Source organism: Salvia hispanica, chromosome 4 (genome assembly GCF_029641045.1).
Source record: "Salvia hispanica isolate PSC_SH4W2 chromosome 4, Shi_PSC_v1, whole genome shotgun sequence".
In the NCBI taxonomy this organism is placed as follows: Eukaryota; Viridiplantae; Streptophyta; class Magnoliopsida; order Lamiales; family Lamiaceae; genus Salvia; species Salvia hispanica.
In genome coordinates this window covers 44,166,440-44,183,243 of record NC_142695.1, presented here as the reverse complement: position 1 = coordinate 44,183,243, position 16,804 = coordinate 44,166,440, and the positions used below count along the sequence as shown (strand labels likewise).

Sequence of the window (16,804 nt, the reverse complement as noted above, 5' to 3'; positions counted from 1 at the left end):
GCAAGGCACCGGAGGAGGTGGCGGCCGAAGTGGTGGGCGAGGCGGCGGACGCGGCGGCGGTGGCGGCGATGGCGATGGCGATGGCGGTGGAAGTCGGCGGTCGACCTACCATAGCAATGAAGAATCCATTGCTGTAGCCAGAGCCTGGTATGCGGTCACGACCAATTCTATAGTCGGTACGGACGTTTGCTTTTGGAATCGCGTTCTCGATGTGTACAACGAATTCAAACCAGATGGGAGCGTCGAGCGTGCAGCTAGCCAGGTCCGGAAGAAGTTCGGAAGGATTACTAAAGCGTTGAAGAGGTTCAGTGGCATATACGAGACCCAACTCCTCCTTGCTGAGAGCGGCCGCACCGAAGCCGACGTACGAGCGTTGTCGTATCAGTTGTACAATACTGAATCGTGGCCGAAGTTTACCTACTGGGACGAATACCTCGTTCTGCGTGACTGCCCAAAATTCAGGGTCCTCGTCGACAAAGATCCTGTCTTTGGGCCGAAGCGGACTAGACTGGGCGTCGCCGACAACTACAGCAGTAGTAGTGACTCACGCGCCTTCGACCTGGACGATGATGCTTCAGAGGAGGAGCCCCCCTCCAGACTCTCTCGACGCCCATGTCCGCAGGGCTAGCGTGCCGCAATCCGGGAATCTAGAACCGGCTCTCAATTCTCCGCTGCAACCTCTACAGCAATGCCCTCAACATCGCGGGCGGCTTTGGCTCATACCCTAGAGGTGCAGATGATGAAGCAACTTCAGGAGAATTTGGCCTTGTACGAGAAGTCAACTGATCCGGAGACCAGGAGATTCTACTACGACCTCATTATTCGACTGAGGTCGAAGTTGGGATGGGCCGAAGGGTCGCAGACGGGCGGTGCCAGCGGCAGTGGGGTCGGTGCAAGTGGCAGTGGCGGCGGTGGAGGCGGTGACGATGATGTGATGGATGACGATGACGACACCGAGTAGTCGGGCGGTGTGCGTCATTTTTTTTATTGTATTTAAAACATTATCGTTGTATAATTTTACCCTATCTATAATATGACGACAATTTGGTTTCAATTTTTTTTAGTAATTTTTAAAGTATGCATTTTTTACTTATTATATGCATATAACTTTTATTCTAGTAATATTAAAATATACCAAAAATGTATAAAAATAATTTTAATTATTGAAATATAAAAAAAAAATGGTGGCCCGGAGGGCCACCATTGTGGCGGCCAAGTTTTGAGGGTAAGGGCCAAGTTTGTTGGGCATGCCCAAGAAATGGTGGCTTGGGCATGCCCAAGAAGGCCACCATTGTGGACACCCTTATGGCGAAATTTAGTGTAGTACACTTGTCTCATTGCTCAGTATAATCTCCACAAATTATGTTACTGCAGTTGATAAATAATCAGTCTAAGTTAGAATCAGATGGGCTTATCTAACGCTTATCCATTGAGCTAAACTACTGGTTCAATCATGTTTAAATTAAATTTGAATTCAAACGAATATTAACTTACATGATTATCGAAGTTAATGTTAAATTATTATTCTATGAGCTCAAAGTCAAATTACTTGGATTCTAGGATAAATGGCTCGGCCTCATTATCCCAATCTATGAGATGGCCTATCATACCTCAAGATATAGCTTCGGGGTTTCCAACCAAACCTATGCAGGATGATATCATAATTTTCACTCAGATTAACCAACGAATAATTGAAAAAATACAACTCAAAATGGAAAGCTTTGCACACACGTACAACTTGCTTTTAAAAACATAAGGAAATAACTTTTTTTAAATTAATTTTTGAGTACAGGTCAAAATTGGTCCTGAACATATGATCATTTTACGTTTTTAGTCCTAAACATTATTTTTTGGATTTTTTAGTCCTGCACATATGAAAATTTGATCATTTTGGTCATCCGTCAACATTTCCGGTCAACAGATTTAATCCCAATTTTGACCAAATTAAACTTTTAATTCTGATTTTTTACTTCCTAATTAATTCCTTAATTATTTTTATAAATATTCTCCTAATTATATGATGTATACCAAAATAGACTCTCTTCACAAATTCTCCAAGAGAAACTCAAATCGGCAACCCAAACTTCGTCGCCTTCCTCCTCACGACTCCACGCCGCTGGTATCACGCCGTCGCTGCTGTCCCAGCTCGCCGGGTCAGCCCTCGCCAGCCACCGCCGCTGCTGTCTCCTCGCGTGGCGGTGGAGAAGGAGTCGGACGATCCATATCTGGATTTCCGGCAGTCGATGCTGCAGATGATTTTGGAGAAGTAGATTTACTACAAAGATGAGCTCAAGCACCTCCTCAACTGCTTCCTGCAGCTCAATTCCCCTTATTATCGCGGGATTATCGTCCGCGCCTTCACCGACATCTGGAACGGCCTCTATTCCCTCTCCTCTTCACCCACACCTCGCCATCACTAATAGTCTTACTTATGCACAAACACATTCGGTTTTCACAGACTTTTTGACACCACTTTCATTACTTTTGTTATGCTCATCAAGGTGAATTGGGGATTAATTGGAAGAAGAGATATAAATATAAATATCACAGTAAAAAATCTGAAGAGGAATATTTATAAAAATAATTGGGGAATTAATTAGGAAGTAAAAAATCAGAATTAAAAGTTTAATTTGGTCAAAATCGGGATTAAATCCGTTGACCGTTAGTTTTTAACGGAAATGTTGACGGAGGACCAAAATGATCAAATTTTCATATGTGCAGGACCAAAAAATCCAAAAGATAATGTTTAGGACCAAAAACGTAAAATGACCATATGTTGAGGACCAATTTTGGCCTTTACTCTTAATTTTTCTATTCTCAGAAGATCAAAATATCCTTCACTGCTATATAACTCTTTTGATCTGAAATAGGTACTGCAAACTCTCTCTGTGAAGGGGAAAACAAAACATACCCAAAAATCAGTATACTGACCGGATTCCAGAACTTAAAACCTGCACGGAAACAAATGTCCAAATTAGACATGTAAGATTTACAAGGAAAGCATATCATGAGTGGACATTAATTACAGTCGGACTTAGCACGATTTGATTCAACACCATGTGAAAAGGGAGCCAGAAGAGACATTCTGTAGATCATGTACCAAGATGTGTGCTCTTGAGAGGTGAGACGATCCGAGATAAAGGTACCTTTGCTGTCAGTTTCTGAACATTTTTCGGTGGCATAAAATGATCAAGGAGATCAAGGAGCTGGTATCATGCATATGAACCAGGAACATAGAGCAGAAATCCGTATATAAGACATCCGGAGGGCTCGGGTATAGTCGTGTCCAGAGGAAAGTGTGGTTATAATATCCTGCGAGAGCGAGTTAGGTTCACATCAGAGACTGAAGCATCTAATAAACATTGTGCATTCGCTCATTATGCACATGACAACAGCTAATAGCAACTAATAATATTAGATATCGACTATTTGGAGCACAAAGAAGCGGGCTTCAGAAGGGGAAGTAATCGCAGTCATATATGCTAGAGTTTATAATCATTAGCAGAATAGTAAAATTCATGCTTCAGAACACTAAGACTATTCCAGTTTTTCTATTAACGGTATGAATTGTAGACCTAGATGCACACACACATAACTACACAGAATAAGGCGGTTAACATGTATGCTCAACTATGTTATGTACTCCATAAACCAAGGGCCATGAATTGTTGGATAAATCATCGTCCGAGATGCTTCGATTCTATCAATCCGTTTTCTTTCTAATCAAAGCTGTATTCATTAGATATAAATGCAGTGACATGGTAAGCTGCGGTCCATAACTAAGTTTGATTAGAGGCAAGCAAATTTAAGGACTTCAAAGGCTTGATCAGAAACAACTTACTATATTTTAGCAACCAGATATTACGTTGTGAGAAAAACTAATGAGTTAATAATAAGATTCAAACAGTTTGGACATATGAGAAGACAATCTAAAAACCAAACAAACCAACATTAAGTTTAGCAATAATGATTAAAAACCCTAAAACAAAAATCAACCATTCTATACAGTACAAACCTACTTCTCTTCTCCATATTCCGGAGTTGAACCAAAAAATGTCACCTCTGATCCCAGAATGTAGCATGCTGTTGTCCCACGTGTATTAATCCTATGATGCTCTCGTCGAAGAGGGCTATTTATGTGCTTGGACTGGTGGTAAACAGCATCCTAGCCTGCTCGGCAACTTCAATCCTTTTAAGATGAGGGAGACCTTACATTCCCAGGATATAAGCATAATACCTCATCAAATTTTGGTAGTCTTGCAACCTATCTATGTCTGTGAGTTGTCACTTATATATACACAGTTGCATCTAGGGACACAAGAAATATCACTAAACGAAACCTTTCAAGTTTCATCATTTTCTTGGCGACCATCAAAGATTTACCATGCTTGATGCTGCATAGCAGGCTGCGAGGCGAGTGTTCACCCACAAGCCCAAGTAATCCCACTAAAATCCTCTTTGCTTTCACCAAAACTCTCCGCAACTGCATGCTCCATTCTTGAAATGGTGAAAACGAGTTGTGTCTCTTACTGTTATTTCTCTCTTAGTAATAGTTGTAATGTATTTTAAGGCAGTATGGCAGTCACCACACACCCTCAAATTCTTGGTAACCATGATAGTTTTCTCGGGTTTAAGGCTAATGATCCCATATGCAACAGCAAGTTTCTCACTGTGATAGAGGAGCATCTTTTCCTTCTCCTCCTCCTCAACGTCATGGTAAACAAACTCAGAATCTGCAGTGTAGCCTAATCGTTTCATCTCAGACATGAGCTCCTCCAGTTTCTTATATATTTTACGTGATTCTTGGTGAGACCAATCTCCACCAACAAAGCCATGAACAACCCCATTCACCTCAATCCAGCTGCATCCAGGTCTTTTCTTGAAGCCCATTTCCTTCTGTTGGATTCGTATATTTGCAGCATCATCCCATCTTTGAGCAGTGGTGTACAAATTATACAACAGAACAAAATTTGCGGTGCTTGCAGGTCCCAAGGTTTGAATCTTCTCAGAAACTTCCTCTGCAAGTTGAATATTTCGGTGGATCCTACAAGCCGCTAGTAAGGAATTCCATACATGAGCATCGGGTTCAAATGGCATCGTGTTGATGAGTTTGTGTGCTTTGTCCAAGAAGCCAGCACGGCCCAACAGATCCACCATGCAAAAGTAGTGATCCATCTTGGGCACAATGTTGAATTCTTGAGTCATGGCTCGAAACAGATGTTTCCCTTCAGCAACGAGCCCCGAATGGCTGCAAGCCGACAGCAACGCAATGAAGGTTATTTCATCTGCTTTATAACCACCATTCTTCATATCCTCAAACAGCATAATTGCTTCCTTCCCAAGCCCATGAATTCCATAACCAACAATCATGGCATTCCAAGACACCACATCCTTCTCGTGCATCCTGTCAAATACACGCCTTGCAACTTCCATCTTGCCACACTTACTGTACATGTTGATCACAGTATTGCAAATTGCGACATCTGCTGTGAATCCACGAACGATTGAGTAGCTGTGACCACAGACTCCATGTTGAAGGGCTGCTAGATAAGAGCAGGCTGGCAAGAATCCCATCATTGTTGCCAATTCTGGTTCAACACCTACAACCTGCATTTTTCGGAAAAGCTGCAGGGCCTCCTCCGCATAGCCATTTTGAACACAACCCGATATTACAGCACTGTAAGAAACAGAATCCTTAACCTGCATACCCTCAAAGAATCCCATTGCATCATTTATCGATCCACATTTTGCATACATCGAAACGAGTGTATTACCCACCATAATATCAAATAACAATCCTAGCTTGATCATGTAACAGTGCATCTGTCTCCCCATGCTCAAATCATTCAGCTTAGCACAACCACGAACAACTGTCGCGAGCATGACCGGAGAAGGACTCCCACCAACTTCCACCCTCATTTTTCTGAGCAATTCAAAGCCCTCTAGCATAGAACCACAAGTAACGCAAGCCCCAACTATAGCACACCAAGTAACCTCATTCTTGAATACCAACGCACGGAATATCCTCATTGCATAAACAAGCAAACCACATTTCCCATACATATCCAAAATCCCAGTTCCAACTACGATATCACGATCAAAACCTCTCCTCAAGCAAAAACCATGTAAACTCTTTCCTTCATTTAACCTACTTTTCTCCCCTATCCCAGGCAAAATAGCTGCGACTGTTGAAGAATTCGGTTCCAGACCCCTCCGTTGCATCTCCAAAACCAATCCAGTTGCATCCAAATGCATCCCATTCAACGAGAGCCCAGAAATCATCGCATTCCACGCCACAACATCTCTTTCAGGCATTTCATCGAACAGTTCCCTTGCTTCCACTAAACACCCACACTTAACATAGAAGTTCAGCAACGCTGTACACACGTAAACATCATTGTCGAGATTGTGTCTTTTCACATGCCCACGAATCTTCACGCCGGTTTCTATATCGTGCAAAGCAGAGCAAGCCTTGAGCACGAAAGTGTACGTGTATTTGGTGGGTTTGATCCCAGAATCTATCATTTCATCGTACAATTGGATGGCTTTCTCAACTGGTCCGTCCCATGCGTAAGCCCTAATCATTTGGTCCCATAATATAGTCTTGTTTTTCCTTTCTGGATGCGCAATTTTATCGAACACTCGGCGTGCAAGTTGAGGCCTTTTGCATGAAACGTAGAGAAGGCTCCTGTCCAAGAGAAAGGTGTTTGAGCTGAAATCTTCGGCACAAAATTTGAGAAGAAATTGATGAACAATTTTTCCTTTCTTGAGCGATTTTAATTCTATACAGGTTTGAAGAAATTGCATGCATTTATCAATGGTTGAGACCGTTCCCCTATTTGAAATACACTGGTACTAATCGCCCGATTATCCACACTATCAATTTGAATTGGAATTTATCACATTTAAATTAATGATTTACAGCAGAACATTAGCGATTATCAAACAATGAACCATTACTACCTATGAAAAAACAAATTCATAACAGTAAGTTTTAACAATAGAAATGTTACATGTTCGAATTGCCGGCGATTCTCCTCTCGGTTTCTCTGACGCACTCCAGAACCACTGGCTTTCCGTTATCATCACGATAAGCAGCCTTTCACATGATTAGGAAAGGGAAAAAGAAGACCGAGATTTAATCAAAATTCGCCAGATTCATCCGAAAAATCAAACAGAGGGAAAAGCGGCGAAATACTCACATCGTCGACACTGACTTTTGCAGGGCTAGGATCGACGAGGAAAGCTTCGGTAACGCGGAGGATGGGATCCTTGGGAGCAGGCTCCACGTGGCGCCACCAAGCCGTGGACAAGGATCGCGCAGCTCCGGAGTAGGCGAGACGACACGATGACTCGTCCCGAATGAGGTGCGCCATTGGAGATGGAGTGCGGTGGAGCAGCATCAAACGACAGCGAGAAATGAGAGTTTTTATGTCTGTGAAGTACTCCCTCCTTTTCCCCAGAGTCAAATTTTGTCATTTCCCGTCCCAATAAATATGTATACACGTGGAACTCATAATTAACTAATTTATTCAATTCATTCTTCTTTGCATTTATTAAGATCCATCACCACATTAAATGTGACTTCTGTTACTGGATGAATGGTATATAATTTTTTCAAAACAAGACGAAGATTTAGAAATTATTAAAAAGAAATACGCCAATACTAATGAAATATATGGAGTATCACTTTTATAAAAATTTAAAATTTTAATATTATTATTTATATGATTAAATTAAATAATATATTAATTTGTAACATGAAAATAGTAGGAGTACAAAGTAAAAACAAGAAGATTTAGATCTCATCCATGATAGATGATTAAAAGGGAAATATTAATAATTAAAATATTTTTGTCCAACAAAGAATATGTTTCCAAAATTTATACTACTAAACAAACTCTATTTTTTCATTTAATATTAGTGATAAGTATTTTATTTGTAATAAATCTACGCATAATATAAATAGATATTTTTTATCTAAATTATGTATGCAAAAAAATCAATAAAATATAGGAGTATGAAAAATAGAGATAGGAGTTGTTCATAATTATACCTCATGATATGGATTTTGAAATTATTGTTCATATTATTATTCAAAACTTTTAAACGTGAGCATTCATTCTTTTAATTTCTTCTTATAATTGCAGCAACGTATTATAGCAGCAAACATCAAATGTTTCCCCTACTTAATAAAACCAACTTATCTAAATGAAAGGAAAAGTTGAGTTGACCATGGGAGAAATGAACTTAGGACCAAGTATTGTTGAACTATATGCCACAGGATCTCACTTATAAATATAGCTTATAGTTCATTAGAGTGCCAGTTGATGATGATATAAAGGGAACCTCCCATCGACAGATTTTCATAGAGAATACATGCAAAATGTTGAGGATCGCTTCAAAATTACGGATAAAGTCTCTTGCAGGAAAATTAATGAAGGATCTTATGAGCATGCATTATGATAGTTCCCGAACCATGTATGAGCATGTGATGAACATGAATAATATTGCTGCTAAGCTGAGAAAATTAGGGTTATTGGTGGATGAGGTTTCCCTGTCCAATTCATTTACAATCTACTTACTTTTGTAGTATTGCAATGAATCCGGAATGCACCATATTGAAAAAGTAAGGAAGTTAAGATAAATTGGACAAGAAAATCATCATCCATCAGTAATCCTAAATTTTCCTGTCTAACAACAATATTATTCATGTCCATCACATGCTTATACTGGTTCAAGAACCATCATAACGCATGCTCATGGGATCATTCATTAGCTTTCACGCAAGAGACTTATCCGCAATTTTGAAGCGATCTTCAATATTTTGCATTTATCTCAACAAGATCTGTCATTGGGAGGCTTGCCATTATATTATAACCAATTGACATTCTAATAAACTATAAACTTAGGGCTCGTTTTGTAACAGCACGACATTTCTAGGGTATAATAAATACGGCGGCTGCTACCTAGGCGAACTTAAAAGCAACAAGAACAGAGGCTAGGGTTTCAATTAAAGAGATTTACCGAGTATTTAATGAAGCAACAAGGCATTAAGTCAACGGCTAACTCACGAGAAATCAAGATTTAATAGATATAATGGACTAAGCTCAAAAGTCAAAGATTTAGCGTAACTCCAACAAAACGCAATAATTCCCATTATTCCAAATCAAAGAAACAAGTTCAAAACAACCTAAGATAATAAGGTTTCCAAATACTCAGCGGAAGCATTTCAAGAGAAAGCAAAGCCATGTATGAGGACACGACTACACTCAAGATCTCAACCATCCATATTATTCGATTCCATTGTCTCAACACCACCGACCGCCCATCGCCACTCAACCTGCACATAGGGAAAACACATGCAGGGCTGAGTATTTTAAGCATACTCAGTGGACTCATGCCAAATCATTTTATAGTTATGCCACCCTTACCATGGTGAACTCGAGGTTTTGCATTTATTTAAAGATAAGCATCGAGTATCACAAAATATTTCATGGACTGGCCAGTCAAACAATACCTCCCATTTTCTCATCAATCATCATTTCATATGGTGCGACGAAGTGTGGCCACACTTTCGCCCACGAGATTGGCCGACTAGCAAGGACGACTCCCGATCTCCAGTGTACACTAGCCTGATAGGGTTTGCGGCCCTACTCAGACCCGAATTCGTTTTTATAGCCCTTTAGTCTAATGGAGCGTACTCACAATCTAGGCATCAGACACACATAATATCCAAAATAATTCATAGGCATGGCATAACAGTTTAATCCACCCTTATTTCTCCAACATCATAAATTTTCAACATAAGAGAGAGTTTAAGAATAAAGCCCACCTCGATTTCCTTCGAGTTCAAAAACGCACTTCTTCTTGTTATCACACCGGGAACGCGAACTATCACCTTTAGTTCATATATTTCAATTAAGTCTCAATCATGGATCAAAATCATGCATGTTCTCACGTTTCCCTTTCTCATCGATTATTTTCAATATTCCAATCAAAATCAAAGTACGATTATCATATCGTTTTTATTCACACAACAACTCTAGATTTATCATCAAATCGTGTCACGCATGAGTGTTCCCACACAACACACGTACACACACAACACACATGTGCACGCCTACCGAGGCGTGCACACAGTCACACACACACATGCATCCAATTTCACCGATTAATTTCCCCCTTCACTCGATCTAAATGTATGTGGAAAGAACACCGATTGATCGGTAGGAGAAGAAAAGATTAATAATAGAAGTACCTTTTCTTGCAAAAACAAACGGTAGGAAACAAGTAGAATCTTGATTCTTCAACAAAATCTTGAATTGCAGCTTCAATTCTTCTCCAAAAGATGAAGAATTAATGGAGAAGGTAGAAGAAAAATTTGAGAGAGTGGGAGATGGAGAGAGCGACGTGATTTAGGGGGTGGGGTGGTTTTTCTGTAGTGCTAGGGTTTAGGATTCTCACTCTTATTTATAGAGTGCAAGATATAATCCAATAATTAAATAAATAAAGATTTGGAAGATTTGTTGGTTGGAATAGCCGAAAATTTGAGGAGTAATAATAGGGAATTCGAATTCTAGGCTATTAAATTAGCCTATGATTAAATTTGAATATTTCATTGAGTAGAATAAAATATTACGGAGCAAGAAAATAATAATAAATCTCCCCAAGATATATCAAAAGTGGCGTGTAGTTTCATTCTCTCAAAAGGGATTTAATATAAATCCTAATTAAATTAGGATATGGTAAAATCTTCTTAGATTTGGCAAGATATGCTAGGATATTTGAATTTATTTATGGAAGAGAATAAACAAGGGATCAAATAAAATAATAAAAATAATCCCTTCTTTCATAATAAGAGATTTTCGAAAATCTCTTTAAAGAATTCATAGGGGCCGAAAATTCATGGAACAAATTAGGGATATTCGGACTTTGGATTTAATTCGGATAATTATCCCAAGCAATAATTAAATCCAAGAAAATAGGATTTCTTTCCAATAAATAGGAGGGGTCGAAAATTCCACATACTTAAATAATGCTCCTATTAAATTCTCACTCATCCCTTAGGATAATACTTCACCACAATTATTATTTCTCCCCACATTAAAATATCCACATATTCCGATTTCACCTCCACTTCACATTTTCCAACAACTTTGACCATTCCACGGCCACGTCATATTTTCCACAATATTGACTATTCAATAGCCACGTCACATATTCAACAAGTTTGACTATTCAACTCAAACTCAACTCCGTATCGCAATTAGGTCACAGAGAATATTGCAATTAAATCACTCATCATTTAATTCCACATAATCATAGCATTATAAGCATTTAATGCAAAAATTTCCATGTCACAAAAATTAGGATTCGAAAAAGCGGGGCGTTACACGTTTGATAAGAAAGATGGGATATAAGAAGATTTACAAAGTGAGATAAGAAATGCAGGCTTCGTGTCAAGATAGGCTCAAATAAGGATTTTTTTGTTGTTGTTTGGTAGACAAGAAATGAGGCAGAAATGCTATCCGACCAAATTTGTGAGATACATATCCTTGTATTTTAAGGAAAATCTTGCGGGTTTGGATGTGCCATATAGAGATAACAGACATACATGATAGGTTAACTATGATACCAAACACTTGGAAATAGTCATATAAGTATCTATATCTAGACATTACCAATTTATTAAACAAGCCCTTAGCATGTTAGATTTTTCCTAAGCATTATAGATTACGATGTCAACTGAACTACTTTTATCAACTATTATCACACCCGTGCTATGCACGGTTCATTTTATTTTCTTCAAAATATAAAATATTGATTTGAAATTAAAAAAATAATATTATTATATGGGTAATAATCATAAATTGTTATAATTATTTGACCTTTCAAATAATAAAAATAATTTTAATTGATATATAAATTTGTGATTAAAATGACATTATTTAAAAAAAAAATTTAACTCTCCTTTCATATATGGAGTTATAATTATTCGACCCTTTAAATAATAAAAATAATTTTTAATTAAAACAACATTATTTAAAAAAAAAATCCAAAACTACCATTATATATATATATATATATATATATATAGGAGTGATCAAGGTCTAACTAATTTTAAGTGTGTAACTAGAGAATAAATCTCAGCCACACATCTTGTTACTCCAATTTAATCTTAAAGGTTAAACAAATTTTCAGATTTTTGTTAAAAATAATAGCCCAAGGGCATTTTTGGAAATTGAATGTCAATATCTCAAACTCAAGCAACGATTTCTCCCAAATTCAAAGTGCAATTTCTTTCAAAATTCAAGATTGTTTGTCAAAAGCTATAATTTAAGATTGCACCGGTGAGACACTTCTTAGTCGAGCTTCATTTCATTGCAATATAGTGACCCTATACACTAAAAACCCAAACCCTGAAACCTAAATTCTAAACTCTTAATTTTAAAATATACTCATCATGACCAACAAATGGGTCAAAATATCAATAAAATTCTCCCTCCGTCCCAATTCAATTTTACTTTGTTGATCACTTATTCTATTTTGGGTGTTTTAGATCTGTATTCGATATCTTACACTGGGTCGGCCTACTTGATAATCCTGACTGATAATAGAGATTTTTTTTACCTAAAGCTTAGCTGTAAATCTGTAACTAAAGAATTGTCTTAAATTAATGTCCGTCATCAATTTTAATATTTAGGATTTGATAAGCAATATCGTCTACGTTATTTTGCTTTAAAACCTTTTTTGTTTTTTTTTTCAATATTTATTAACTGCACTGTTTAATTTTTCTAATGTCCATTTAGTAAAGAAATACACTTTTAATTTAGTCAATGCAATTATAGACAAAAGTTACAAAACTGCACTGTTTTAACTAACGTTTTTTTTTGTCTTTTATTAAAAAAAATAGAAGTATTTTAATACTTACAAAAAAAGGAAAATTAGAAATGGATTGGGGCACGAAATAATGATATTTTGATGAAAAGGTAGTGATAAAATGCAAAATTATATATTATACAAACTCAAAATTCCTCAACACAGCTTCAACACAGATTCAATACAATATCAACTAAAATTTCAAGATTTTAATGTTAACACAACATCAACACAATATTAACACTGCATCAATCATTGACTACCGTTGAATTTTGTTGACATTTTCCTGTTGATGCTTTTTTTATGATCTGTTGACATTTTTCAATGGTCCAGATCATAGTTTTGAGTTTGTATAATATTTAGAGTTTTCATTTGATCACACCCCTTTGATGAAAACATTTAGCCATCACAAGCCAATACTAACAAAAATGATTTAGTTATATTTAATTCATGAACAAATAAAAATACAAAAACTATATTTTGTTGTTAAAAACTCAACCAAGACTTTTAATAAGTGTTCCAAAATTATTGCTCGTTATAACTAAAATTTATCAGTACCCATTAGTTTATTTTTATTTGAGTGAAATATTATTTCAATCATTCTTATTAGTTTAGTTTTTTTGTCAATCATTCATGAACTTGTAAACACATTCAAGTAATCAAGTTTATAAATAATTTTTAATTATATAGTAATAGATTCTTATATTATTTTAAAAAAATAAAAATAAAGATCATGCAAAAAAATAAGGATAGATAAAAGAAAACAATTCAAAAAAAAAAGGAAAAGAAATAATTCGAAATTAGATTTATATTACAATCGAAAATAGTTCTAAGGAGCATTCTTTGTATGCCTTACTTGTTTCTATAAATAAGAGGATGTAAACACGTATAGTAAACAATATAATGAAAATACACAATATCGAACTCATCCTTGCGCTCGCGCAGCAAATCAATACTCGAGATTCGAGAGTCTCCCTCGCCAGATTGCAAGATCCATCTCCAGGTTGACATGCTCTCAAAGCTTGAAACCGTCCATGTCTAGTAATTACTCCCTCCGTCCCAGATAATTCGTCTCAGTTTTCCATTTCGGTCCGTCCCACATAATTCGTCTTATTTCACTTTTACCATTTTTGGTAGTGGACCCCATATTCCACTAACTCATTTCTACTCACATTTTATTATAAAACTAATATATAAAGGTAGGATCCACATTCCACTAACTTTTTCAACCCACTTTTCATTACAATTCTTAAAACCCGTGTCCGGTCAAAGTGGCCCGAATTATCCAGGACGGAGGGAGTAGTATGTTAACCTCACTGATCACAATATCGAATCCGTTATTGCGCTCGCATAGCAATTCGAGACTCGAGAGCCTTTCTCGGCAGATTACAAGAGATCTTGCTAGCGCTCATCCATATTCATTATTTTATTTAAATATTTATAACCAACAAAATGTAACAACTTATATAAAAAAAGGTGCTAAAATGTCAATCCCAAAAAAACAAACTGTCCTCTAAGCTAAGATCGAAATAAAGATAAGCAGGAAGAAATGCACCCTTCTTCCTTGGTGCAGCCTCGATCGGTACCTTCTCTGAAATTGGTCTTGAATCTGCGGGGTACATTGCGGAGGTACCTCATGCGACCAGTTCCGGTGGTCTTTCTACGGATGGCCTTCACACTCCAGTTGTATGTCCTCTTGCGAGCGGCGGGATAAGCGCAGGCGGAGCAGCAGCTCTTCTGCAAATGGAAGCTGTGGCGGTTCCCTTCCCCATTGCTGTCGCACTGCTTCAAAAAGCCTCATCCATCCATATCCATTATCATCAGCTATACCAGAATTTATAGGAGAAAAGAAGTTGAAAGAAGCATAGAAAATTAATGGTATAAATGTGTGGGAAGAAGAAAGACTGGAATTCATGGAGTTTTTGAAACGAAAAAAAAACTCTCTCAATAAACGTGATGTTTAATAATAGTACTACAACATTTATTCGTATTCATTAACTCCCTTAAATTCATTAACAAAAAATAATTTTAATTAGATTATAATTTTAAAATTAAAATGGCATTTCAGTTTTGTAAATGGCATTTACAGTAACTCATGAATTATAATTAAAATGGCATTTCACCAAGTGGTATCTCACCTTAGTAGTTGCATTTACAGTAACTCATGAATGGATTGGCTGTGGATGAAAATGCTGCTTGTTCTATTGATTGTGGTCAATCTTTCATTTTGGATGATTAATTTTGCGTTTTGCTATTAAATTAATTACTTCTGGATGGACAGGAACGAAGCTAATGCTACCCAACCTTACCAACAGTTAACTGCTGATGTGCTGGTGATGTCAGCTGTCTATTTTGCTTCTGCTGATTTTGTGTATCCTTTTTCTTCTTTTTGGTTCTAATTATGCAAATTGATGACATTTTTTTCTTTATAGGAGAATTCAAGCTCAGCTTTAAAGTTAGTGGGGTACGAGAGTAAGTTTGTTCTTTCCAATTCTACATTTGAGAGTCTATTTGACATGTGAATTATGAAAAAAAATTCTAGAACTTGTTAAGACCATTCTAACTTTTACTAGTTTTGTGCCATAAATTTCTTTTTATATTAATGCTATTTCTTTTATTACGTGTAGTTTGAGTAAGTTAGTAGCTTGCAACTCTTGAAAGCTTGCTTCCTGAATTCACCAACGAATTGCGAATACATTATCTAAGTATCTCACCTTCATAGTTGCATTTACAATAACTCTTTGCTGCTATTACTAAAATTTTTCTTTGTTGAACCTGCTATTATTTCATGCTTCACCAGAATACTTATTACAATTGTGCTAATGTTTGTGCGATGATGATGAGACTCGAAAATAACCAACAACATGATTTGGTCTAGGTTTATAGAATTTGACATCGAATCTTTAATATGAAAATGATATATCATCTGAGTTCTGCTAAAGTTAACTCATCCATTGCATTTACTTGGCAGCATATATTCTGAGTTGAGTTTGTTTGCCAAAGAAGATAGCCCATAGCCTGCAGTGGAGCAGTTCTTATATCTGCACCCTCAGCCCGGTTGCATCATCGGCTCCCTCTCCAGTTTCAAAGACAAATACAGGTAACCAACCTGTTATAGTTAATACCAAAAATTGTCTTACAAGAACCTTGTACGTGTTACATGTTTCAGATGCTAAGTTTGCCTTAAGATATGTACCAAGCTCATCTTAAATAGTTAAATATCTTGAGATAGTGCTGCCATGAAGATGTTAGTGGCCTAATGTATGTTGCTTTAATGGGGAGATTTGACTTTTGAGCTCACTAATTTTAGTTCTAAGGGGAGATTTCATTTTGAACCTGTCTTACAAACTGCTCATTAGATAACCTCTTCTACAAATCTATTAACATATAACCTTAATTAAATTTGCTCATCAGGTGAACCTCTTCTACAAATCTGCTTGTTATACTTTAATTGGAATATGTGGATCTAAAGATTTTGATTGGTGTGATTTATTAGATGATTGATATTCTGTCTTGGTTTGGGAGAAACATACTCTCATGATACAGATTACTTTTTGCCTTGATGGTAACCTGATCAACTTGTCAAACTTACTCGTTGCTTGTAATTGAAATGTGGGTTCAGATTTTTCTATCTTGTAGGCGTGTTGGCGGTGAAAATGCCCCGTGGAGGATTTACAGGATGCAAAGCCTCAGCCCCCATTGGCCCTCCAGCTCAGGTAGGGAACACGGCTCAGCTACATGAAACGTTGGGTCTTTTCGATGTTGAGCTACAGGACGCAGGGCCTCAAACCCCATTGAATTTATTTGATGATGACGAGGAAGAAAATAATGTCGAAGTTGAAGAAGGGGAGAGAAATAATACAATGAGGGATCGTGCTTCACCTACACATGATCAAGAGGGTCGTGTAAACATACAGCTCAG

General features: G+C 37.1%; 1 protein-coding gene and 1 pseudogene across 8 annotated transcripts; both read right to left on the bottom strand.

Moving 5' to 3' along the window:
- Positions 1 to 1,414: 1,414 nt before the first annotated feature.
- On the bottom strand, positions 1,415 to 7,467 carry LOC125196703 (pentatricopeptide (PPR) repeat-containing protein). 8 transcript variants are annotated; one of them, XR_007171930.2, is made up of 6 exons: positions 7,203 to 7,467; positions 7,014 to 7,099; positions 4,016 to 6,688; positions 3,027 to 3,312; positions 2,912 to 2,951; positions 1,415 to 1,643 (listed from the first exon to the last, which is right to left on the bottom strand). XR_007171930.2 is itself a non-coding variant. In XM_048095313.2 (3 exons), exons 1-3 carry the CDS (start codon positions 7,401 to 7,403, stop codon positions 4,465 to 4,467), a joined length of 2,511 nt encoding a protein of 836 aa, XP_047951270.1. In that variant the 5' UTR covers positions 7,404 to 7,467; the 3' UTR covers positions 3,862 to 4,464. The 8 variants fall into 8 exon arrangements, 1 of the variants encoding a protein (XP_047951270.1); XR_016128973.1 differs by having other exon boundaries at positions 1,416 to 1,643; positions 3,101 to 3,312; XR_007171931.2 differs by having other exon boundaries at positions 1,416 to 1,643; positions 3,147 to 3,312.
- A 6,933-nt stretch (positions 7,468 to 14,400) lies between these two features.
- Positions 14,401 to 15,602, bottom strand: LOC125195197 (large ribosomal subunit protein eL37 pseudogene; annotated as a pseudogene).
- Between the last annotated feature and the right edge of the window lie 1,202 nt (positions 15,603 to 16,804).